Here is a 26,334-nt window from a genome sequence, read left to right as displayed (position 1 = left end):
ATTGTGTGGAGATCAAAAGAAACAGGGAAATATTCAGAGAATTTGTTCTTAGGCCGCGGACTATTGGGACATGGAATGCACCAGCAGAATTTTCTACAATGATGAAAATAGAAAGCATAACAGCTTTTATGAGCTAAGTGTATCAATATTTGAAAAATAAAAACTTCATGGTATAATGATAGTGGAGATGCCGGCGTTGGACTGGGATGGGCACAGTAAGAAATCTCAGAACACGAGGTTAAAATCCAACAGTGTATTTGGAATCACGAGCTTTTGGAGCGCTGCTCCTTTATCACTCACCTGATGAAGGAGCAGCGTTTCGAAAGCTTGTGATTCCAAATAAACCTTTTGGACTTCAACCTGGCGTTGTGAAACTTCTCACTATTCATGGCATAAGTAGAGGGAATTTGGACTAAATGTGTATTTTTTTCAGAGCGATCTCATACTGTAAAATTCTATAATTTTATGATTTTATAACACTTGCAAGTACAGGGTACAAAATGGTAATGATGGAGCTGAGTCAGAAGGTTGCGGCTTCAACTACAGAGATCCAAGCACAAAATCTAGTGCTGAACTGTTGGAGATACTGCCATTTGGATGATACAGGCAGTCCCTGGGTTACGAACGAGTTCCGTTTTTAAGTCTGTCTGTAAGTCGAATTTGTATGCAAGTCGGAACAGTTACGTACGGTTCACATCTAGCGTCAATTAGTCAAATGTTTGTCTTAGTATATAGTATATATTTTACCTAAAACATCTTAAATATAATAATACAGTAATAACCACTGAAAACGCGCAGTGTTTTGAGCGTCGCGCAATGTAGTCCGCCCGTTCGTTAGTACGAACCATTGTATGTAACTCGATTTTTAAAAATAATAGGCTTTACGGAGGTCAGTACGTAAGTACGGGCGTTCGTAAGTCGGGCGTTCGTAACCCGGGGACTGCCTGTACTTTAAACTCAGATCCATCTGCCCAATCAGGTGTATGTATTGAACCTCATGGTATTATTTAAAGAGCAGTCGAGTTCTCTCTCATGTCCTGTCCAATTATTTATCCCTCAACCAACATCAAATCAACAGATTACCTGGTCATCATCACAGTGCTGCTTGTAGGACCCTGCTGTATGCAAATTCATTGCTATGTTTCATACATTACAACAACAACTACACTTCATGAGCATTTCGCTGCTTGTGAAGTATTTTGAAATGTCCTGAGGTTATGAAAGCCACTATAAAAATTTAAGTTTTTTTTCCTTCTTATTAGCAGGAAAAGGGTATTTATTTAATTCTGTTTTTGATGATGCCTTTTTTAGTTGCCATGCACTCAGTACTTGGAATTCTGTTTGTTATATTGATTTGAACATTATAGGTGTTTCCATTGTTATAAGTGGAATAGGCAGGTGATAAGTATAAAAACTGTTTAAACAAAATAAAGTTTAAGATTCTTCACTGTCCAACCATGACCTTGACCTGTTCTCTCTCATTTGTTCTTCATAAAATCTCATCTTGCCAAAGCACAAAAGAAGTCATCTTAATTCTACTACAGGAATATTTTGTTGATAAACAATGCTCTAATATTAACATAATTGTCTTATGGAATTCTCTTCAAAAACGCACTCAGGATGTAGCTGCATATTAATCAAATTTGTCACAATATTTCCTTCTTCCATGGAAAATAAAGGACAGAAACACTTCCACCGCATTTAAAACAAAATTGGATTTTGTGCTTGGGAACACATTGTTGGTTCTTGTAAATGTCATTCCTGGAAACTACAGAATGTACTGTAATTTGATTTTGTTTTAGAAAATGGTACAAGAACTACTTTGTCAATTCAATACAGTTACTCCAAATATAACTGTTCCAATTTTATCTGAGTGAAGTCCACTACATTAGTTACAGATACATCCCAGATTTTTCACAAATAAACCGTGATACTTTTAAGCTCCACTGGAAAACATCTAAAAAAATTAACTGTTACAGTATATCCACAAATCTCACACTTCTTCCAACATTGATGGAAAAATTGTATTCTGCAAATAAAATAGTTGCGCAGTTAAAATCCAAACATTTGTGGAAACAATGATTCTTTGCATGATAAAAAAAACTCCCAAGAGAACTTGAGAGTTTTATATTTGTTCTGTTTTCTTTCGTATTTTTATTCCAATTCAATCAAATCAAGTCCAATTCAGAGTCTCAACAAGTTGAGACATTCCCGATCCAAGCTGACAAGACAGGGCTCTCACCTCCTGTCTTGGGCTTGATCTACATGATCCAAGCTGATTGAAGTAGGCATAGCTCCTCCTCCAAGGCTTGATCTCATTTGCATCTTAGCCAAAAGGCCTCGATGCTGCTCTTAAAAATTGCTTCAAATGAAACCAAAATGTAACCTAATGACTTCAACCAAGCACAGCATGTCGATACTACACTTGATCTTAGTCAAAAGGCCAATTTGTTCTGTAAAATGTAATAATAATTCGTACCAGCATACTCATTGATCCAACAGCCATTGGTTTGTCTTTCAGCTCTGGGGCATCTTTCATTTCCACAGCAGCATAAAAAGCATCCATGTCAATGTGTACAACTGTACGACTAAGGTCACGGCTCTTCTCCAGTTCAACTGCAAGTCGCTCCACCTAAATGATCAATAACAAGGTTAACCCATCCAACATAAACAGATTAGTCAGAATTTTATGTGAGATCAAACCTGTTTGCAGAAATTAAAATAAGATAATTCCTCTTTGAATATTACATCAACTTCGAAAGCGATGTAGTCCAGTCAGAGACAAGGGTCCTAATCTAAACAAAAAAACTATGAGAGCTAAATTGGCTATGACAGATTGGGAAATTACATCAAAAGGTATGACAGTAAACAGGCAGTGGTTAACAATTAAAGAACTACTACATAGTTAACAACAAAAATACATTCATTTAATGCACAAAAATCCAGCAAGAAAAGTGTTCCATCCATGACTCATGAAAGAGATCAAGGATTTATGATCCCAGCTGATACGAATGCTGGACAAGTCAGATCTGAAGTTTAACAACACCAGGTTAAAGTCCAACAGGTTTATTTGGTAGCAAAAGCCACACAAGCTTTCGGAGCCCTAAGCCCCTTCTTCAGGTGAGTGGGAATTCTGTTCACAAACAGAGCTTATAAAGACACAGACTCAATTTACATGAATAATGGTTGGAATGCGAATACTTACAACTAATCAAGTCTTTAAGAAACAAAACAATGTGAGTGGAGACAGTGGAGTGGAGTCAGACCTCACAGTGAAACCAGGCTTAAAAGATCCTAACTTTTATCTTTTTTTAAGAAACCACGGAGAATAGTTAGTGATTAAATTCACAAGAGTTTGCTGATGAACTTGTAAATCAAAGAATAAAACATTTATTAAACAAGAAAATGAACTATATTGCACCAGGCAAAACGGTTGGAAAGATCTCAATACAAACACAGGAAAATGATTAAAAAATGCACTATTCCTTCACACCAGCTATCCCTTTACTGACACATACAAATCCAGAAAGATAAAACAATTCACCATATCTATCTTATACACTAATATTCATGTGAACCCATGACAGACACTACACTCCAAACTAAATGAAAGATGCAAGCAAAAGCAGATTCAATGGATTTCTCAACAACTGACCCAGATGCTTGTTATACTGTGAGACAACCAGTCTCTATCCTTCTCATGAGGGTTTTTGATCTCCACATTTGAAGAACTCACCTTAAATTTGTTCCAAAGGTCGCTCCTATTTGGATGGCTTCAACAAGGATCCACCTCCACGGTTTCAATCTCGCCTTCTGAGATTCCTTTCCTCTGGATCATAAGGCCATCAAACATCACTTTCCAAGCACATTTTCAAATCTTCGGCCTTGCCAAGCAGAGCACCACTGCCCTAAAAGGGTACCTTTGCCCTTATTGCCCTCAGCACAGAGGCTAAATTGGTCTAGGTTCTGTCTTCGGCTGCACCCATGGATTTTCTGGGCTTCTCTCAAGCCCAAATTGTTTCAAATCTGTTCTTTAATTTTAAGCCTTTTTCTCTGCTCCTTACTTTTAACTTTACTGTTTCAGATTCCTGTCTTGGTCCCTAACTTGGGATTTCCTTCTGGGATTTATTTCTGTCCCATTCCTTGGTTTGGGATATTCTCCCTGTTCCCCTCCTCATGTCCTGTACCCTGGGACATCTTCTTTGCAATGGTTTCACTTTTCTTCAGCACAAATGCGCAGGGCCGGTTCTCAGTCTGAAGAGCATTAAAACCATTCACTGTGTCTGTGTGGTCCCTTTCCCAGCCAGCACATGTGTAAAATCAACAAACTACACGTGAGCGGCCATCTCAGGCTAGCGCATGAACAGGAGGTCTGAGGCCAGCTGGGACTGTACTTACTGGCCTCTGAACCCCCGATCTCCTACTTCCAATTAAATAAGTATCGGAATTCATCACAGATTGCAAACAATAAAAGGGAGAGCAGAAATAAACTCTTTTTAATTTTACTAATATCAGCATCTAGAATCCTAATTTAAGAATTCTAGGATACCGTTAACTATATGAGAGATCATGTGGATAAGTATGAGACTGCAACTATTTTATATTTTATGATTATAAAAATCAAATATAGATTACAGTATAATGAATACTATATCAAAAGTTAAAGTTAATTTATTAGTCACAAGCAAGGCTTACATTAACACTGCAATGAAGTTACTGTGAAATTCCCCTAATCACCACATTCCAGCGTCTGTTCGGGTCAATGCACCTAACCAGCACATCTTTCAGAGTGTGGGAGGAAACCAGAGCACCCGGAGGAAACCCATGCAGACACGGGGAGAACGTGCAAACTCCACACAGTGACCCAAGCAGGGAATCGAACCCAGGTCCCTGGCGCTGTGAGGCAGCAGTGCTAATCACTGTGCCACTGTGCCCCCTGATTATCAGACAGACCAGATGGTGATTAAAGCTAGTTATAACCTATCAATTGTATTTATTACATATAATTTCTATATCTACTTTAATAACCAATTTGTACATTCGAACAAACACTGATTTGAAGAGAACTATACTTACAGTCCAGCATAATTTCTTAATAGTGTGGAGTGTCTTGGTCTCAACCCTTTTTAAGGGGAATTCTTTTCAGAACTCAACCCTTCAGCTGACCTATGTTTTTGTGCTCTGTGCCTGTGTGTGTTTTTTAAAGACATGCGCCTCAACTCTGCAGCTCACTGTACAAGCTAGCATTATTCACTCAATTCCAAAAAATATATTTTTTAAAGTTTTATCAACCTCTTTTAACTGGGAATCCTTGGGGGACAGTTGTTTACTGTCTAGGTTCTGCAGGTGTTTGGTTTTCTTCCAACAGTAAGGCAATTCAAGGTCCTGTCATGAGCTCCTGCACTCACTGTGTCTAGTTTTATGGCAATGATTCAAATGCTGCCTAATGAAATTTAACTTTTACTTCAATAACGCAATTAACACCTCAATTTCTTCATTAATTGCATTACTTCCTTTACAAGTCCATGATAAGCAGAGGCAGGACAACTTATAAAGGGGAATAAGGAAATGGCAGAGAAATTAAACCAATACTGTGTCTGTCTTCATGGAAGAAAATACTAAAATCCTCTCAGAAATAATAGAGAATTAAAGGGCTAGTACAAATGAGGAACTGCAAGATAATAACATTAGGAAAAATAGTAGATGTTAATGAGTGCCTGTGTGGTCCCTTTCCCAGCCAGCACATGTGTGAAATCAACAAACTACACGTGAGCGGCCATCTCAGGCTAGTGCATGAACAGGAGGTCTGAGGCCAGCTGGGACTGTACTTACTGGCCTCTGAACCCCCGATCTCCTACTTCCAATTAAATAAGTATCAGAATTCATCACAGATGAAGGGGAGGGGGGAAGGGGAGGGGTTTACATCATTTACATCATCAGATGGGCGGCACGGTAGCACAGTGGTTAGCACTGCTGCTTCACAGCTCCAGGGACCTGGGTTCAATTCCCGGCTTGGGTCACTGTCTGTGTGGAGTTTGCACATTCTCCTCGTGTCTGTGTGGGTTTCCTCTGGGTGCTCCGGTTTCCTCTCACAGTCCAAAGATGTGCGGGTTAGGTTGATTGGCCATGTTAAAATTGCCCTTTAGTGTCCTGAGATGCATAGGTCAGAGGGATTAATGGATAAATATGTAGGGATATGGGGGTAGGGCCTGGGTGGGATTGTGGTCGGTACAGACTCGATGGGCCAAATGGCCTCTTTCTGCACTGTAGGGTTTCTATGATTCTATTCTATGATCCCAGTGTGCTGAAGGAGGTGGCTACAGAGATAGTAGATGCGAGGTGTTGTCTTTCAAAATTCTATGGACTCTGGAAAGTCCATAGAATGGTTCCTGCAGAATGGGAGCAAGCAAACGTAAAGTTTAAAGTTTATTTATTAGTATCACAAATAGCCTTACGTTAACACTGCAATGAAGTTACTGTGAAAATCCCCCAGTCGCCAGACTCCGGCGCCTGTTCAGGTACACCAAGGGAGAATTTAGCATGGCCAATGCACCTAACCAGCATGAATTTCGGACTGTGGGAGGAAACCGGAGCATCCCCAGAGGAAAACCCACGCAGACACAGGGAGAATGTGCAGACTCCGCACAAACAGTAGCCAAAGCTGGAAAATGAACCCAGGTCCCTGGCGCTGTGTGGCAGCAATGCTAACCACTGTTCCACTGCGCCGCCCTGAATCCCACTATTTAAGAAAGGAGAGAGAAAACCAGGAACTGTAGATCCGTTATATCCGGATGTGATAACAAGACACTTAGAGAATAATGGTAAGACTGGGCAGAGTCAACCTGGATTTATGAAAGGGAAATCATGTTTAACAAACCTGTTGGGAGTTTTTTGACGATGTAACCAGCAGAATTGGTAAGGCGAAGCCAGTGGATGTGGTATATTTAGATTTGCAGAAAACTTTTGATAAAGTCCCACACAAGAGGTTAATAAAAAAAGCTAGAGCACCTGGATTGGGGGAAATACACTGGCATGGATTGAAAACTGGTGAATGAACAGAAAACAGAGAATAGGAATAAATGGGTAATTTTCAGATTGGCAGGCTGTGGCTAGGCTGCAGGAATCGGTGCTTGCACAATCTATATCCATGATTCAGAAGTGTGAGTTACGAGGAGGATGCAAAGATGCTTCAAGGGGATTTGGAGAAGCTAAGCGAGTGGACAAACATTTGGCAAATGGAATACAATGTGGAGAAATGAAGTTATCCGCTTTGGTTGGAAAAACAGAAATGCAGAGTATTTCCGAAATGGCGAGAGGCTGCAAAGTGCTAAAACGTCAAAGGAATTTGAGTGTACTTGTTCATGAGTCACAAAAAGGAAACACACAGGCACTGCAAGCAATTAAGGCGGCAAGTTGTATGTACGGCTTTATTGCAAGAGGATTTAAGTACGAGAGTAAAGATGTCTCACTGCAATTATATGGAACCTTGGTGAAACCACACTTGGAATATTACGTGCAATTTTGGTCTGCTTACCTCAGGAGAGACATACTTGCTATAAATGGAATGCAACAAAGGTTCACTAAATTAATTCCTGGGATGGAGGAAAGATGAATTAGACTGGGCCTTTACTCACTGGAGTTTAGAAGAATGAGAGATAATCTCATTCAAACATACAAAATTCTTATTGAGCTCAACAGGACAGATGCTTCCCATGGTTGTTTGAGGGAAGTGGGGGAGATTGGGGCGGGGGGGGGTCTAAAACTAGGGGGCACAGTTTCAGAATAAGGAGCAGGCCATTTCGGACTGAAGTGAGAAAGAATGATTTCACACAGAGGGTGGTGAATCTTTTTAAATTCCCTGCCCCAGAGGGTTGTGGAGGCTCAGTCATTTAGTATATTTAAGATTAAGATTGATAGATTTCATCATATTTCTACATACAGCCTCCCATCCATTGACTTTGTCTATACTTCCCGCTGCCTCGGCAAAGCAGCCGGCATAATTAAGGAACCCACATACCCATGACATTCTCTCTTCTACCTTCTTCCATTGGGAAAAAGATACAAAAGTCTGAGGTCACCTACCAACCAACTCAAGAACGGCTTCTTCCCTGCTGCTGTCAGACCTTTGAATGGACTTACCTCATATTAAGTTGATCTTTCGCTGCATCCCAACTATCTTTGTAACACTACATTCTGCACCCTCTCCTTTCCTTCTCCATGAATGGTATGCTTTGCTTGTATAGTGTGCATGAAACAACACTTTTCACTGTATACTCATAATAAATCAAATTTAAAACTGATTTGATTTAATTTGATTTATTGTCACATATATGAGTATATAGTGAAAAGTATTGTTTCTTGCGCACTATACAGACAAAACATACCGTTCATAGAGAAGGAAACGAGAGAGTGCAGAATGTTGTGTTACAGTCATAGCTAGGGTGTAGAGAAAGATCAACTTAATGCAAGGTAAATTCATTCAAAAGTCTGACAGCAGCAGGGAAGAAGCTATTGTTGAGTCGGTTGGTACGTGACCTCAGGCTTTTGCATCTTTTTCCTGAAGGAAGAAGGTGGAAGAGAGAATGTCCAGGGTGTGTGGGTTCCTTAATTATGCTGGCTCCTTTGCCGAGGCAGCGGGAAGTGTAGACAGAGTCAATGGATGGGAGGCTGGTTTGCAAGATGGATTGGGCTACATTCACAACTTTTTGTAGTTCCTTGTGGTCTTGGGCAGAGCAGGAGTCAAACCAAACTGTGAGATAACCAGAAAGAATGCTTTCTATGGTGCATCTGTAAAAGTTGGTGAGAGTCATAGCTGACATGCCAAATTTCCTTAGTCTCCTGAGAAAGTAGAGGCGTGGTGGGCTTTCTTAACTATAGTGTCGGAATGGGGGGACCAGGACAGGTTGTTGGTGATCTGGACACCTAAAAATTTGAAGCTCTCGACCTTTTCTACTTCGTCCCCATTGATGTAGACAGGTGCATGTTCTCCTTTACGCTTCCTGAAGTCGATGACAATCTCCTTCATTTTGTTGACATTGAGGGAGAGATTATTGTTGCCGCACCAGTTCACCAGATTCTCTATCACATTCCCGGACTCTGTCTCGTCATTGTTTGAGATCCGACTCACTACGCTGGTGTCGTCAGCAAACTTGAAAATCGAATTGGAAGGGAATTTGGCCGCACAGTCATAGGGATCATCAAGTAATGCGGAGATAGTGCAGGAAAATGGTGTTCAAGTAGATCAGCCATGATCTCATTAAATGGCAGAGCGGACTTGAAGGGCTGAATGGCCTAATCCTGCTCCTATTTCTTATGCTCTTATGGTCCTCGAGATATTTTCTCACTTCTCTTCATAGATCCCACATACTGTGTTAGAATGGCAGTGAAGGCTTTAATTATGCAGAGAGTCTAGAAAAGATGGGATAGTTCTCTTTAGAGAAGGGAAGGTCAAGGAGAGAAATAATGAGATTTTGAAAGTTAAGGGGTTTTAAGAGTGTATATCGGAAGAAACCATTTCCACTGGCAGGAGAATCGGTAGCAAGAGGGGATTTAAGACTATTGCCAAAAGAAGCAAGAGGAAGATGAGGAAAATTTTGTTTCTTTTTATGTAGCATCAGGCGGCACGGTAGCACAGTGGTTAACACTGCTGCTTCACAGCACCAGGGACCCGGGTCGATCCCCGGCTTGGGTTACTGACTGTGTGGAGTTTGCACGTTCTCTCCGTGTTTGCATGGGTTTCCTCCGGGTGCTCCGGTTTCCTCCCACATTCTGGTGCTGGTTAGGTGCAGTGACCTGAACAGGCACCAGACTGTGGCAACTCGGGGGTTTTCAGAGTAACTTCATTACTGTGTTAATGGAAGCCTTACTTGTGACGAATAACTTTTCAATAAATAAACTTATAAATTTTATAATAAATAAACTAAAGCAGGTTTTATGATCAAGAATTCACTGCCTGAGAGGCTGGTGGCAGCAGATTCAATAACTTTCAAATGAAATTAGATGAATACTTGAAAAGGAAAGATTTGCAGGGCAATTGGATAAGAGTGGGAGTGGGACTAATTGGATAACTCTTTGAAAGAGCCAGAACATGCACAAAGACTTCAGGAAGCATAGAGGAGAACATGCCCATCTACATCAAAGGGGATGAAGTAGAAAGGGTCGAGAGCTTGAAGTTTTTAGGTGTCCAGATCACCAACAACCTGTCCTGGCCCTCCCATACTGACACTACAGTTAAAAAAGCCCACCATCGCCTCCAATTTACACTTTCTCAGACGACTAAGGAAATTTGGCATGTCAGCTACGACTCTCACCAACTTTTACAGATGCGCCATAAAAGCATTCTTTCTGGATGTACCACAGCTTGGTATGGCTCCTGCTCTGCCCAAAACCTCAAGAAACTACAAAAAGTTGTGAATGTAGCCCAATCCCGCAAACCAGCCTCCCATCCATTGACTCTGTCTACACTTCCCGCTGCCTCGGCAAAGCAGCCAGCATAATTAAGGACCCCCATGGATCCCGGACATTCTCTCTTCCACCTTCTTCCGTCAGGAAAAAGATACAAAAGTCTGAGGTCATGTACCAACCGACTTGAGAACAGCTTCTTCCCTGTTGCCGTCAGACTTTTGAATGGACCTACCTTGCATTAAGTTGATTTTTCGCTACACCCTAGCTAGGACTGTAACATTACATTCAGCACTCTCTCTCTTTTCCTTCTCTATGAACGGTCTGCTCTGTCTGCATAGCACGCAAGAAACAATACTTTTCACTGTATGCCAATACATGGGACAATAATAAATCAAATCAGAAAAGAAAAAATAACATCCTCCATGCTGTGTGATTCTATGAATGTCAATGAAATAGTGCACTGTAACACACTAGCCCACTTGTCGAACATAAATCATCTCATATGGATCCTCAGGATGTTGCCTCAATTTCTTCTTGGGATACTTTGGCAGGGATGACACCATTTCAGCCTGTTTGCATATTATAGCACTGTCACTGCACTGCTTGTCCAATATCTAGTACAGGATGAACGGAAATGTGCCACAACTAAATATAAGGAAGACCAAGCCATTGCCGTTGGTTCCCTTGTCCCTGATTCTCTCTCTGGCAACTTGAAACTGAAATATTTAACCTCTAGTTGAGCTCATGACCATATATATCTTAGCCATTACTAAGACTGCTTATTACATTGCCTGACTCTGGCCGACCTCACCCATGTCTTTGTTACTATTTCAATGTATGGCTGGGCAGTCTCATATGAACTACCCTCCATAAAGTGAGGTTATCCAAAACTTTGCTTGTCCTGTTTTAACTCACATTAAGTCTCACTTACCCATCATCCCTGTCCTCAGTTATTTACACAGGCTCTGAGTAAAGCAACACCTCGATTTTAAAATTCTCATCTTTGTTTTCAAATCCTTCCAAGATCTCACCCCTTTGTCGCTCTGTAATCTTCTTTAGCCTTACAACTTCTCAAGTTTTCTGCACAGCTCCACTTCTGCCCTCTTGAACATCTCTGATTTTAATCACTCTGCCACTGGCAGCCATGCCTTTAGCTACCAAGGCCCTAATGTCTGGAATCCTTTCATTAAACCTCCCAGTGTCTCGATCTCCCTTGAAGACACTACACAAAACCTATCTCTGACCAAACATTTGGTTATCTGCGCAAATTTTCTTATGTAGCCAGATTTCGAAAACAGTTGGATAACACTCCTATGAAGTGTTCTGGATGTTTTACTACATTAAAGACACTACATAAATATAAGTTGTTGCTGTTTGGATAGATTATTACTGCTATATCTACGGGTTCAAGAAATTTCATGAAGCTTTCAGATGTCTAGCATGTTTGTATATTTATTTAGCACTATCCAACTTGTGAACCTATACACAATCAAGAATCAAGGGATTAAATACTCTACTTTTATTGCAACACAGCACTTATAGAATGCCGACAGTACAGGAGGAGATCATTCGGCCCATCGAGTCTGTACCGACCACATCCCATCCAGGCCCTATTCCTGTAACCTTCATTTACCCTGCTAATCCCCCCTGACACTAGGGTCAATTTAGCATGGCCAATCATCCTAACCCGCACGTCTTTGGACTGTGGGAAGAAACCGGAGCACCTGGAGGAAACCCACACAGACACGGGGAGAAGGCGCAAACTCCACATAGACAGTGACCTAAGGCCGGAATTGAATCCAGATCCCTGGCACTGTGAGGCAGCAATGCTAACCACTGTGCCACCCACTTCCTTCATTCATATCACCCTCAATTTTCTAATAAATACAAATAATACAAATTTTCCACTACACATGACTTGTCTCTTTTTAGTCCACAGAGCCAAAATCAGCATTAGATTTTGAAGATTAATTTTTAGCCATGATTCATATACCTACCATTGTGTTAAAGACTCCAACCGATGGCTGCTTGTTACCATCAAGAACGGATTGTTTCTGGTCAGTTAATCAGCAGCAACAGAAATTACAGAAGGTTGCATTTAATTTTCAATGTAACTATAAACTCACATACCCCTCTCAGGTGCAAAAACAACAAGTTATAGCAACACTTCAGGTAAATCTGCCGACAATCTTAAACCTGAACTTGTATTCATGTGGTAACTCTAAAAGGGAGAGGGTCACAATTCACAAAATTCCATAAAAACTTTCCCAGAAGCAGCAATACAGAGGCACAAGACAGAATTTGCAATTAGGAACATACTGCCTGGGTAACCTCTGATAATTCAAACTGTGATATAATTAACCAACAGGCGCTTGCCATAGTCGAATCAAATTAGCATCATAGCTTGCTGAACTCTCCCTCTAAAGTCCATTTGCATGCTCCAAGGCACTAATATCTACTATGAAGAAGAATCATACGGACTTGAAGTGTTAACTCTATTTTCTCTCTCCATAGATGCTACCAAACCGGATGAGTTTTTCAGCATTTTCTGTTCATATTTTAGATTTCCAACATCTGTAGAAATGTGCTTTTATTTTACTGATATCTACTACAATCCCAATCACATTTCTTCCCTCATTGTTTCCTAGAACAATGCCATTCGTTTTCTCCAGTTGCCGTCATTAGAGTCATAGAGGGATACAGCACAGAAAAAGGCCTTTCGGCCCATCATGTCTGTGCCAGTCAAAGACAAAACATCGATCTTACATGTGCTCAGACCCTGCCATCTTCCACATCAGAGCTTCTAAACCGTCGGATAAAAGGGCTAATTGTTACCATGTGAATGATTTCCTAACATTCTGCCCTTTGGATGCTCCTGGTCTTATGACCATTGAAAATTCTTCACTGTGAAACCCATGATCTGGTTCATACCACGAGGGAATGACTAATCAAAACCCTCACTTCACTTAACAAAGGGAATTCACTATCGAAATGATTGAATGACCTATACTTAGAAACATGATTAAGGACTCCAAATTATTTTAATCCTGTACACATAACATCAGGAAAAAAAAAAGAAGCACATCTCAGAAAAGTGCAGCACATCAAAACATACTGCACGAAAGAAATCTAGCACTGGTACTAGTACAATTTGGAATATGCACTGAAAATATTAACATATTCCAAACAATAGTAACATGGAACAGGAGGACCCATTATATCAAGCACAGTTTCTACTCTATTCCATGCAAGTGGTAAAATGTAGGAATCATAGAAACCCTACAGTGCAGAAGGAGGCCATTCGGCCCATCGAGTCTGCACCAACCACAATCCCACCCAGGCCCTACCCCCACATATTTACCCGCTAATCCCTCTAACCTACACATCCCAGGACTCTAAGGGGCAATTTTTAACCTGGCCAATCAACCTAACCCGCACATCTTTGGACTGTGGGAGGAAACCGGAGCACCCGGAGGAAACCCACGCAGACACGAGGAGAATGTGCAAACTCCACACAGACAGTGACCCGAGCCGGGAATCGAACCCGGGACCCCGGAGCTGTGAAGCAGCAGTGCTAACCACTGTGCTAGGAATTGGGGTAAGAAAATAACAAAGTTGATGAAAAAGGGAATTGGTTGCAAGCAGGCTTCATTAATATGATTTGCCTTATATTAACAAATAAAACTGAGAATGCTTTACCTTTTCTGAAGGATTTTTGAAACAGAGAAACTAGCATACAATGCAACATACTTTGGATAAATCAAGGATCATATTATCTCAAGGAGACAATATTTCCACAGACTTTGGAGAGAAAAGGGAAGTGTAGAGCTGGGCCGGTAGTTTGCCCGTGTGGAGAGGTCAACAGCCAGCTTATTGAGGAGGGGATGAGGCAGATTCGAAGGAAAGAGGGACAGTACCCAAGGAGAGTGAACCATTAAAAACATCAGCTAACGTGAAAGTCAGGAAGAGAAGTGGGTGGTCAATAGTTTACTGGGAATAAAATCAAGTAAGGAGATGCATTACATGGACAAGTTGAGTTTGGAGAGAATACAAGGGAGAGAATGGAATTTGGCACCATTTCCTTACACCAGAAGCTGTCGAAGCATGGAACGTATTATCAAAATGAATGGTCGAGGCAGAGATCAGGGTGTCTTTGAAGGAAAATATGATACAAGGCATAAAAGGGCAGACTTAATGGGCTGATGGCCACCTTCAATCTTTATGATTCTATAAAGCAAATTTACCCACACTGGTTACTTCAATAAACACAAACATTAATTACTTCGGTGAAGATGAGAGTGGAATTCTCTTGTAACATAGGTAGTGGCACGGTGGCACAGTGGTTAGCACTGCTGCCTCACAGCGCCAGGGACCCAGGGTCAATTCCGGCCTCGGGTCACTGTCTGTGTGGAGTTTGCACATTCTCCGTGTGTCTGTGTGGGTTTCTTCCAGGTGCTCCGGTTTCCTCCCACAGTCCAAAGATGTGTGGGTTAGGTTGATTGGCCATCCTAAATTGACCCCAGTGTCAGGGGATTAGTGGAGTAAACATGTGGGGTTACGGGGATAAGGCCTGGATGGGATTGTGGTCGGTACAGACTCAATGGACCAAATTGCTTCCTTCTGCAATGTAGAGATTCTATGATTCGTAAATTAATAGGCGGTGGCCCATCAAGAACACAATGAAATGTCCCAGAACATTATAAAAAGCAGGAAGGGAACAAGTAGTAAGGAGGTGATGGTTTAGGTAGCCGTGATGTGGAGATGCTGACGTTGGACTGGGGTAGGCACAGAAAGAAGTCTCACATCACCAGGTTAAAGTCCAACAGGTTTATTTGGTAACATGAGCTTTCAGAGCACTGCCCCTTCATCAGGTGAGTCACCAGGAGAGATATAGCGAGAGGGTGGTTGTAGAGGGTTGTTTTTCAAATTGGAGGCCTGTGACCAGTGGTGTGCCTCAGGGATCGGTGCTGGGTCCACTGTTATTTGTCATTTATATTAATGATTTGGATGAAAATATAGGAGGCATGGTTAGTAAGTTTGCAGATGATACCAAGATTGGTGGCATAGTGGACAGTGAAGAAAGTTATCTCCAATTGCAACGGGATCTTGATCAATTGGGCCAGTGGACTGACGAATGGCACATGGAGTTTAATTTAGACAAATGCGAGGTGATGCATTTTGGTAGATTGAACCAGGGCAGGACTTACTCAGTTAATGGTAGGGCGTTGGGGAGAGTTACAGAACAAAGAGATCTAGGAGTACATGTTCATAGCTCCTTGAAAGTGGAGTCACAGGTGGACAGAGTGGTGAAGGCGGCATTCGGCATGCTTGGTTTCATCGGTCAGAACATTGAATACAGGAGTTGGGACGTCTAGTTGAAGTTAGAACCATAGAAAATTACAGCTCAGAAACAGGCCTTTTGGCCCCTCTTGTCTGTGCCGAACCATTTTATGCCTAGTCCCACTGACCTGCACTTGGACCATATCCCTCCACACCCCTCTCATCCATGAACCCGTCCAAGTTTTTCTTAAATGTTAAAAGTGGGCCCGCATTTACCACTTTATCCGGCAGCTCATTCCACACTCCCACCACTCTCTGCATGAAGAAGCCCCCTCTAATATTCCCCTTAAACTTTTCTCCTTTCACCCTTAACCCATGCCCTCTGGTTTTTTTCTCCCCTAGCCTCAGCAGAAAAAGCCTGCTTGCATTCACTCTATCTATACCCATCAAAATCTTATACACCTCTATCAAATCTCCCCTCAATCTTCTACGCTCCAGGGAATAAAGTCCCAACCTATTCAATCTCTCTCTGTAACTCAGCTTCTCAAGTCCCGGCAACATCCTTGTGAACCTTTTCTGCACTCTTTCAATCTTATTTACATCCTTCCTGTAACTAGGTGACCAAAACTGTACACAAAGTTGTACAAGACATTGGTAAGGCCACACTTGGAATACTGTGTGCAATTCTGCTCACCCTATTATAGAAAGGATATTATTAAACTAGAAAGAGTGCAGAAAAGATTTACTCCGATGCTACCGGGACTTGATGGATTGAGGTATAAGGAGAGGCTGAATAGACTGGGACTTTTTTCTCTGGAGCATAGGAGGCTAAGGTGTGACCTTATAGAGGTCTATAAAATAATGAGGGACATAGACAAGGTAGATAGTCAATATCTTTTCTCAAAGGTGGGGGAGTCTAAAACTAGAGGGCATAGGTTTAAGGTGAGAGGGGAGAGATACAAAAGTGTCCAGGGGGCAATTTTTTCACACAGAGGCTGGTGAGTGTCTGGAACAAGCTGCCAGAGGTAGTAATAGAGGCAGGTACAATTTTATCTTTTAAAAAGCATTTAGATAGTTACATGGGTACGATGTGTATAGAGGGATATGGGCCAAATTCTGGCAATTGGGATTAGTTTAGGGGGTTTTTTTAAAAATAAGGGCGGCATGGACAAGTTGGGCCGAAGGGCCTGTTTCCGTGCTGTAAACCTCTATGGCTCTATATGTATTGAAAATTATTTGGAGTTGCACAGTAAGGTACAAAACTTTGCATGTGATGTTTGAAGCCACTGTGGTGTACAACAAATCATAAGCAAATAGAAATCAGTAGAATCACAGCAAACAACCATCACACATGGCAAACCGAAGAAAACTGTGAGATTTGATGATGAAAAAAAAGTGAGGAGAACTTAGGTGGCAGCTGATTTTGCATTAGATGGAATGGTAAATATATTCCATATGGGTTATACCATTGAAGCAGGATATGAGTCAACAAACAAAAGTTTATTTTTTTTTAAGTTTAGTCTATTTATTGGTCTCACAGGTAGGTTTACATTAACATTGCAATGAAGTTACTGTGAAAATCCCCTAGTCACCACAGTCTGACACCTGTTTGACTACAGAAGGAGAATTTAGCATGGCCAATGCATCTAACCAGCACATCTGGATTGTGGGAGGAAACCAGAGCACCCAGAGGAAACCCACACAGACACGGGGAGAAGGTGCAGACTCTGCACAGACAGTCACCCAAGCTGGGAATCAAACCCAGGTCCCTAACGCTGTGAGGTAGCAGTGCCAATCGCTGTGCCACCATGCTTCAGTAACTGTGTCATCACACATCGATTTATGTTTGGCTATTTTCAACAGACCTTCTAATTGATTTAAACATGTATTCTTTCACTCAGTGGCGCTACCATTTGCCGTCAAAGTCTATTACGCTACTATATTTTTAATTCCTGACAATATTGTTCCTATGTGCTCTGAATTAACATGTGTGGAAGTCTGCATGAAGTCGAACTTTTAACTCAAGAGAAGGTGGAAGCTATCAGCAATCATGCGTGATATAACTGTACCTGTGTAATATCTCTCCATTATCATCCTTTTGGATGGAACAGCACTTGCCTGATTCTATTTTATCTATCTAATCTTAATAGTTTATCTTTGCATTAGTACACCAGTATCTCTGACATCCTCCAAAGATCTATCTTTGGCCCTCTCCAATTTCTCATGTACATGCTGTTCCGTGGCAACATCATCCGAAAGCACAGTGACAGTTTTCACATGTACATTGATGACACCCAGTTCTACTTCAACACTATTTTTCTCAACTTGTCCACTGTTGCTATAATTATTAGACTGATTATCTGACATCGAGAACCAGATGAGCAGAAGTTTCCTCCAATTAAATGTTGGAAGAATTAAAACCATTATCTCCAGTCTCCACTTTGAATTCCATTTCCTGACTACAGACTCCATCCATCTCCCTAAACAAGGCTGTACATAACCTTGGTGTCACATTTGACTCTGAGATGAGAGTTTAACCACAAATGTACATGCCACTAAGATCACCTATTCACCTGACGCTTCTACTGCTGAAACTCTCAACAATGTCCGCGCTACCTCTAGTGTTGGCTATTCTGGCTGCTCAGGGAGACGAGAGGTGAAATCGTTGGGCCTCTGACGCAAATCTTTGTCTCGTCACTGGACGCAGGTGAGGTCCCAGAGGATTGGAGGATAGCCAATGTGGTCCCGTTATTTAAGAAGGGTAGGAAGGATAACCCGGGTAATTATAGGCCGGTGAGCTTGACGTCCGTGGTGGAGAAGTTGTTGGAGAAGATTCTTAGAGATAGGATGTATGCGCATTTAGAAAGGAATAAACTCATTAACGAAAGTCAGCATGGTTTTGCGAGAGGGAGGTCATGCCTCACTAACCTGGTGGTGTTTTTTGAAGAAGTGACCAAAATGGTTGACGAAGGAAGGGCCGTGGATGTTGTCTATATGGACTTTAGTAAAGCGTTTGACAAAGTCCCTCATGGTAGGCTAGTGAAAAAGGTTGGATCTCATGGGATAAAGGGGGAGGTGGCTAGATGGGTGGAGAACTGGCTTGGTCATAGAAGACAGAGGGTGGTAGTGGAAGGGTCTTTTTCCGGCTGGAGGCCTGTGACTAGTGGTGTACCGCAGGGCTCTGTATTGGGACCTCTGCTGTTTGTGATTTATATAAATGATCTGGAAGAAGGAGTAACTGGGGTGATCAGTAAGTTTGCGGACGACACAAAACTGGCAGGACTTGCAGATAGTGAGGAACATTGTCAGAGGCTACAGAAGGATATAGATAGGCTGGAAATTTGGGCAAAGAAATGGCAGATGGAGTTCAATCCTGATAAATGCGAAGTGATGCATTTTGGTGGGAATAATGTAGGGAGGAGCTACACGATAAATGGAAGAACCATAAAGGGTGTAGAGACGCAGAGGGACCTGGGTGTGCAAGTCCACAGATCTTTGAAGGTGACGTCACAGGTGGAGAAGGTGGTGAAGAAGGCATATGGCATGCTTGCCTTTATAGGACGGGGCATAGAGTATAAAAGTTGGGGTCTGATGTTGCAGATGTATAGAACGTTGGTTCGGCCGCATTTGGAATACTGCGTCCAGTTCTGGTCGCCACACTACCAGAAGGACGTGGAGGCTTTGGAGAGAGTACAGAGGAGGTTTACCAGGATGTTGCCTGGTATGGAGGGGCTTGGTTATGAGGAGAGATTGGGGAAACTGGGGTTGTTCTCCTTGGAAAGACGGAGGATGAGGGGAGACTTAATAGAGGTGTATAAAATTATGAAAGGCATAGATAGGGTGAACGGTGGGAAGCTTTTCCCCGGGTCGGTGGTGACGTTCACGAGGGGTCATAGGTTCAAGGTGAAGGGGGGGAGGTTTAACACAGATATCAGAAGGACATATTTTACACAGAGGGTCGTGGGGGTCTGGAATGGGTTGCCGGGCAAGGTGGTGGAGGCGGACACACTGGGAACGTTTAAGACTTATCTAGACAGCTATATGAACGGAGTGGGAATGGAGGGATACAAAAGAGTGGTCTAGTTTGGACCAGGGAGCGGCGCGGGCTAATTGTTCTTTGTTTCTCGTTTCAAGGCTTCATTCTATGATCATCTTGCTGGTGCCAGTACAGAGCGAGACTGCGGATAGTTGGGAACCTGTCTCGGGGGCAGGGAATTCAGATGGTGTTCGTAAAGCAGAAGTGGAAATGAATAGGGTTGGGAAGCATTTTCCGATCAGGGCCAGTGTGATCTCCTGGACTCGTTTCGATCGCCTCAGGGGGTCGGAGAGGAATTTCCCAGATTTTTTTTTCCCCATATTGGCCCTGGGGTTTTCACTCTGGGTTTTCGCCTCTCCCTGGAGATCACATGGTCTGGAATGGGGGGGTAGGGGTGAGTTAATAGGTTGTGATGAACAAAGCATCATAGCTGTGAGGGACAGCTCGGGGATAGGATATTAGTATGTAGATAGGCTGGAAAATTGGGCGGGGATCCTGGATTCAGGATTCAATCCTGGACCGGGGAGCGGCGCGGGCTTGGAGGGCCGAAGGGCCTGTTCCTGTGCTGTATTGTTCTTTGTTCTTTGTTCTATACAATTTTGGCTGGCTCCCCACATCCCCCCTCTGCATGTCCTAACTCAAAGCAAATCTTGTTCACCCATCAGCAGTGACCTACACTGGCTCCCAGTTGAACACCACCTCTTTTTTAAAAATTCATCCTCGTTTTCAAATTTCTCCGTGGTCTCACCCATCTCTACCTCTGTCATCTCCTCCAGCCCCACAACCCTCAGAGAGTGGCACAGTGGTTAGCACTGCTGCCTCAATGCCAGGGATCCGGGTTCAATTCCCGACTTGGATCACTGTCTGTGTGGAGTTTGCACGTTCTCCCCATCCCGCGTGGGTTTCCTCTGGGTGCTCCGGTTTCCTCCCACAGTCTGAAAGACGTGCTGGTTAGGTGCATTGACCCGAACAGGTCGGAGTGTAGCAACCAGGAGAATTTCACAGTAATTTCATTGCAGTGTTAATGTAAGCCTTACTTGCAACTAATAAATAAACTTTACTTTAGCTATCTGTGCTCCTCTAATGATGGCCTTTTGAGTATTCCCCTTTTTTCCTCCTTTAAGACACTCCTTAAAAGCTACGTCTCTAACCAAGCTTTTGGTTATCTGGCCTAATAGTTCACATGGCTCTATGTCACACTTTTTTTAAATAATGATCCCTTTGGTTTATAATGAGATTGTGGAGTGCCTCAGGATATTTTATTGATGTTAAAGACCATAAATTTAAGTTGGTACTGTTTGTTCTATCACTTATCTGCTGTACAGTGAGAAATCTCTCAACAGATATAATGCCTGCAGTGATCTTCATTACGGTTATCAACAAAAGAAATGCAATTTCCTTTGCAAACAATATCTCTACAAACATAACTCCAAAAATTGTATGGTGCATAGTTTCCAGACAAGCCAATAACTTTCAGGTTCAGTCTTTGTTGCTCCACAAAAAGAGTCATCTTTAAACACCAATTCATCTCAGAAACCTTGCATCATTAATCATTGGCCCAGATTTAACTGTCAAAATAACAATGTGACTAATGATATTTGCAAATGATAGAAAAACTTCAGGCAAGGGGCAGATGTGCACTCAAAAATACAAATATTCAAATGGTCAAAGAAACATGGAATGGTGAAAGCACAAAAGGTGACCATTTAACTCAATGTCTCGTGCTCACTCTGCCTTAGCAACTCAGCTGGTTTCACTTCCTTGTCCTTTCTCCATTGCCCTACAATTTTTTTCTCTTTAGGTGAGTCCACCTCCACCACATTCTCAGGCATTACAATCCTAACCACTCACTTGTTTACACCTATGGGAATAGTTTCTCATTATCTATTCTGTCGAAACCACTCATAATTGTGAACACTTTCATCAAATCTCCACTAAATCTTCTCTTCTCCAAGGAAAGCAACCCCAGTTTCTCCAATCTATTCATATAACTGAAGTCCCTCAGAACAATTCTCATAAATCTTTATTCCACCCTCTATTCCACTCATCACGTCCTTCCCAGAGTGCAGTGCCCAGAATTGGACAGAATACTCCACTTGAGGCTGAACCAGTGTTTCATAAAGGTTCATCATAACTCCTTTGCTTTTGTACTCAATGCATATAGTTATAAACCCCAATATTCCATATGCCCTTTTCACCATTTTTTCCAATCTGCCCTGCCAGTTTCAACAATTTGTGCACATGTACTTCCCAGATCTCTCTACTCCTGTACTCTTAATTAATCTGTCACTGAAAATTAACAAGTATGGAGTCTTATTCCATCAGGTTCCAATTGTTCCTGGAGATTTTTAGAACATACAGCTTCCCTGCTGCTGAAATCCTCATCCCTGCTTTTGTTACCTCCAAAGTTCACCATGCTATGCAATTCTGATTATTCAGAATCAGATCATTGTACTTGTGCCTCATCTTTGAAAGAGCTGTCCAATTTAGTCCCCCCCCTCCACCATTCCAACTTTTTACTCATGATCAAGCAAGTGAATCCCCTTAAGTACATGTCCAATTGCCTTTTGAAAACTCTGACAGAATCTGATTCCACCATACTTTCAATTAATGCGTCTGAGATCTCAACAACCCTCTATCTGAAAAAAAATCTTCATTCCCCCTATGGATTTTTCACCGATTATTTTAAATCTATGGCTGGTTACTGACCCAATTGCCAGAGAAAACAGTTCAAAACAATTTAAATAAAAGTGAAAAACTATGGATGCTAGAAATTTGAAAAAAGAAACAGAAAATGCTGGACGAACTCTACTGTAGACGGATCAGTTAGATCTGAAATATTAACTCCGTTTCTCTCCACAGATGCTGCCAGACCTGCTGAGTTTATCCAGCATTTTCTGTTTTTGTTTAAAACAATTTAACTTGACAATTCAAAAAAAAACTTTTTCTTTGTCACTTTTTATCTTCCTTAGTCAAATCTTTCTTTACCTTTCTCTTTCTGAATCATTAGCAGCACAGTGGTTAGCACTGCTGCCTCACAGCGCCAGGGACCGGGTTCGATTCCCGGCCTGTTTGTGCGGAGTCTGCATGTTCTCCCTGTGTCTACGTGGGTTTCCTCCGGGTGCTCCAGTTTCCTCCCGCAGTCCGAAAGACGTGCTGGATTGGTCATGCTAAATTCTCCCTCAGTGTACCCGAACAGGCGCCGGACTGTGGCGACTATAGGATTCTCACAGTAACTTCATTGTAGTGTTAATGTAAACCTACATGTGACACTAATAAATAAAACTTAAACTTAAGATATAAAATCAACAAGTTAAATCCTGACAAGATCAGAATCTCTTTGGAAATTTGCAAAAATGATATCCCTGCTATTTTTTCCTTGCGTCTTACCTGGTGTTGCTTCTTTTTAAGCTGTTGCTCTGTAATCTGTGCTTTCTGCTGTAACATTTTCTCAATTCGCTGGTTCACTTGTTGCTCTTTTTTTCGTTCATTTTCATAAAACCTTGATCCCTACGATTATAAACATTACCATTAAGGATCAATTTATGCAGAAATTAGGTACTTTGAGCCAAGTACAAACAATGCACCATCACTGACTCACTCCTTAATAACAACCTGCAATTTACCCACTTCAGTTAGTTGATGCAGAATGTAAACTGAAATGCTTAGCCTTGAAAGAAAACCCCCCACAGATGTTTCCAAAGAACATACACTTCTTTCAAAAATAATAATAAGTGCTATAAACAGCTACAGACAATCCAACAAAATTAGCAGATGGAGTTCGATTACAAGAAGTGAGAGACCACTTTAGGAATGCTAGGAGTTATAGAGGAGCAGAGAGCTTTAAGGTTTCATGTGGGAAAAGCACCATACGTGAGTGAACAGGTACGAAAAGTAATTGAAAAGATTAGGAAAATGTTATCTCAAGCGGTGATTAAATACAAACAGGTGGAATTAATGCTCCAGTTGTATAAGGCACATGGAATACTATGTTCAGCTCTGGGCACCTCAACTCAAGGAGGACGCAACAGCCTGGAGAGGAGATACAACACATTCAACAGAATTGTATCAGCTAAATGGATGAAATTATGAAGCCAGATACTGAAGCTTGTATTCTCTTAAATATAGAAGATTCAGGGGCACACAGTTGAGATGTTTAAGATGACTAATGGATTTGATATGGTAGATAGATGGAAACTACTTCCTCTGGCGGGAGAATCCAGAACAAGGGGCACTAACCTTAAAACCAGAGCCAAGTCATTGAGCAATGTCAGAAAGCACTTGGTAATGCAAAGTGTGGTGGAAATCTGGAACTATCTCCTTCAAAGAGCTAGTAAATAGAGTTGCAGTACAGCATGTTAGAGGTGAAGGGAGTGAATGTTGAAGGCGGGGTGCCACTCAAGTGGGCTGCTCCTCCTCGACAGCTTTGAGCTTCTTAAGTGTTGCTGGAGCTGCACTCATCCGGGCCAGTAACCGGTCACATTCCAGACTTGTGCCCTGTAGGTAGTGGGCATGCTTTGGGGTGTGAAGAGGTGAGTTACTTTCTGCAGAATTCCCAGACTCTGGCCAGTTCTGAGGAGCCAAGGAGCAGGAGTAGGCCATTTGGCCTCTCTTACAGCCACAGTATTTATATGGCTGGTCCAGTTCGGTTTCTGGTCAATGGTAACCCTCCTGCCCCAGGATATTGATAGTGGGGAATTCAGCCTTGGTAATGCCATTGAATATGGCTAGATCTACTCTTGGTTATTGTCTAGCACTTGTGTGGCACAATTGTTACTTGCTGCTTATCAGTGCAAGCCTGAATACTGTCCAGGTCTTCCTGCATATTGTCACGGACGGCTTCAGTGTCTGAGGAGTTGCCAATGGTGCTGAATATGGTGCAATCATCAGTGACCCTCCCCATGTCTCATTGTAAGATGGAAGGGAGGTCATTGATGAAGCAGCTGAAGATGGTTGTGCCTTGGACACCACCCTGAGGAACTCCTGCAGCGACATCCCAGGGCTGCGATTACTGACCTCCAACAACAACAACCATCTTCCTTCTTGCTCGTTATGACTCCAACCAGCTCTTTCTTTGATGCCACAATCAGTCAAGTGCTGCCTTGATGTCACCTCATTGAGCTCAGCTCTTTGGTCATTGTTTAAACCAAGGCTGCAATGAAGTCAGGTGCAGAGTAGCCCTGACGGAAGAGGAATTGAGCATCAGTGAGCACATTGTTTCTGAGTAAGTGCCGCTTGATAGAGCTGTCAACACCATCTTCCAATCATTTTGCTGATGATCCAGAGTAGACTAATGGGATAGTAATTGGTCAGCTTGGACTTGCCCTGTTTTTTGTGAACAGGATATACCCGCATTCTAGCTGTACTGCAACAACTTGGTTTGGGGCACGGCTAGTTCTGGATCACATATCATCAGTACTATTGCTGGAATGATGTCAAGGTCCACAGCCATTTCAGTATCCAGCATCATTTCTTGATATAACGCGGAGTGAATCAAATTGACTGGGTACTGTAATCGGTGATGCTGCATACCTTGAGAGGAGCCCGAGATGCACCATCCACCCACTTAAGGCTGAAGGTTGTTGTGAATGTTTCAGCATTGTCTTTTGCACTGATGTGTTGGGCCTTCCCATCATTGAAGATGAGCATATTTGTGAAGGTTCCTCCTCCTGTTAGTTATTTAATTGTCCACCACCATTCACAGCTGGATGTGACAGGGCTGCAGATCTTAGATCTGAGCAATTGGTTGTGGAATCCCATAGCTCTCTCTATCGCATGCTGCTTCCACTGTTTGGCATGCAGGTGGTCCTGTGTTGTAGCTTCACCAGGTTGACACCTCAATTTTAGGGATGCCTGGTGCTGCTCCTGACACTCCAAACTCCACTCTTCATTGAACCCCTGGGTTGAACTCCTGGCTTGATAACAATGGGAGAATGGGGGACATGCCGGGCCATGAGGTTACAGATAGTGGTGATCTGAATGCTGCCACTGATGATGGTCCACAGCACCTCAGGAATGCCCAGTTTTGCTTTGTTAGATCTGTTCGAAATCTATCCCGTCTCGCACAGTGTCACACAATACAGTAGAGGGTATCCTCAAAGTGAAGCTGGGATTTCATCTCCGCAACGATTATGTGGTGGTCACTCCTATCATTACCATCATGGACAGTTGCAACAGATAGACTGGTGAGGAAGAGATCAAGTAGCTTTCTCCCTCTTGTTGGTTCCCTCACCACCTGCCGAACAGAGAAATTAAGGCCCCCGGAGTCTGCTGAACATCTAATCCGTCAGCCATGTCCTTTAAAATTTGACAAGTTCAATCAGTAGTGGTGCTATCTAGCCACTCTTTGTAATGATATTGAAAACCCCCCCACCACCAAGATTATCTTCTGTGAACTTGCAACCCTCAGTGCTTCTTCCAATTGGTGTTAAACATGGAGGAGTATTGATTCATCCGCTTTTGGGGGGTCCTTGAAGCCATGAGACTTCATGGGGTCTGGAGTCACTATTAACGACATCCAGAGCAACTCCCTCCAGACTGTACATCATTGTGCCGTCACCATTTGTGGTGGGTCTGTCTTGCCAGTGTGACTGGACATATCAGGGATGATGTTG

General features: G+C 42.4%; 1 protein-coding gene across 3 annotated transcripts in view; it reads right to left on the bottom strand.

The window, feature by feature from the left end:
- The window catches only part of polk (polymerase (DNA directed) kappa), a 109,338-nt gene that overhangs the window by 63,720 nt on the left and 19,284 nt on the right, over positions 1 to 26,334 (bottom strand). For 2 of the 3 annotated variants that reach the window (XM_078214920.1, XM_078214921.1), the window contains 2 exons: positions 23,111 to 23,230; positions 2,480 to 2,632 (listed from right to left, as the gene is read on the bottom strand). In XM_078214920.1, the coding sequence (XP_078071046.1) occupies positions 2,480 to 2,632; positions 23,111 to 23,230 (273 nt within the window). Of the gene's footprint in view, positions 1 to 2,479; positions 2,633 to 3,736; positions 3,863 to 23,110; positions 23,231 to 26,334 lie in introns of those variants that run through there. The other variant, XM_078214922.1, reaches the window with a different exon arrangement.

The sequence above is a fragment of the Mustelus asterias genome, chromosome 6 (genome assembly GCF_964213995.1).
Source record: "Mustelus asterias chromosome 6, sMusAst1.hap1.1, whole genome shotgun sequence".
Lineage (NCBI taxonomy): Eukaryota > Metazoa > Chordata > Chondrichthyes > Carcharhiniformes > Triakidae > Mustelus > Mustelus asterias.
The sequence above is the reverse complement of the archived record's forward strand: the minus strand, read 5'-3'. Positions and strand labels throughout refer to the sequence as shown.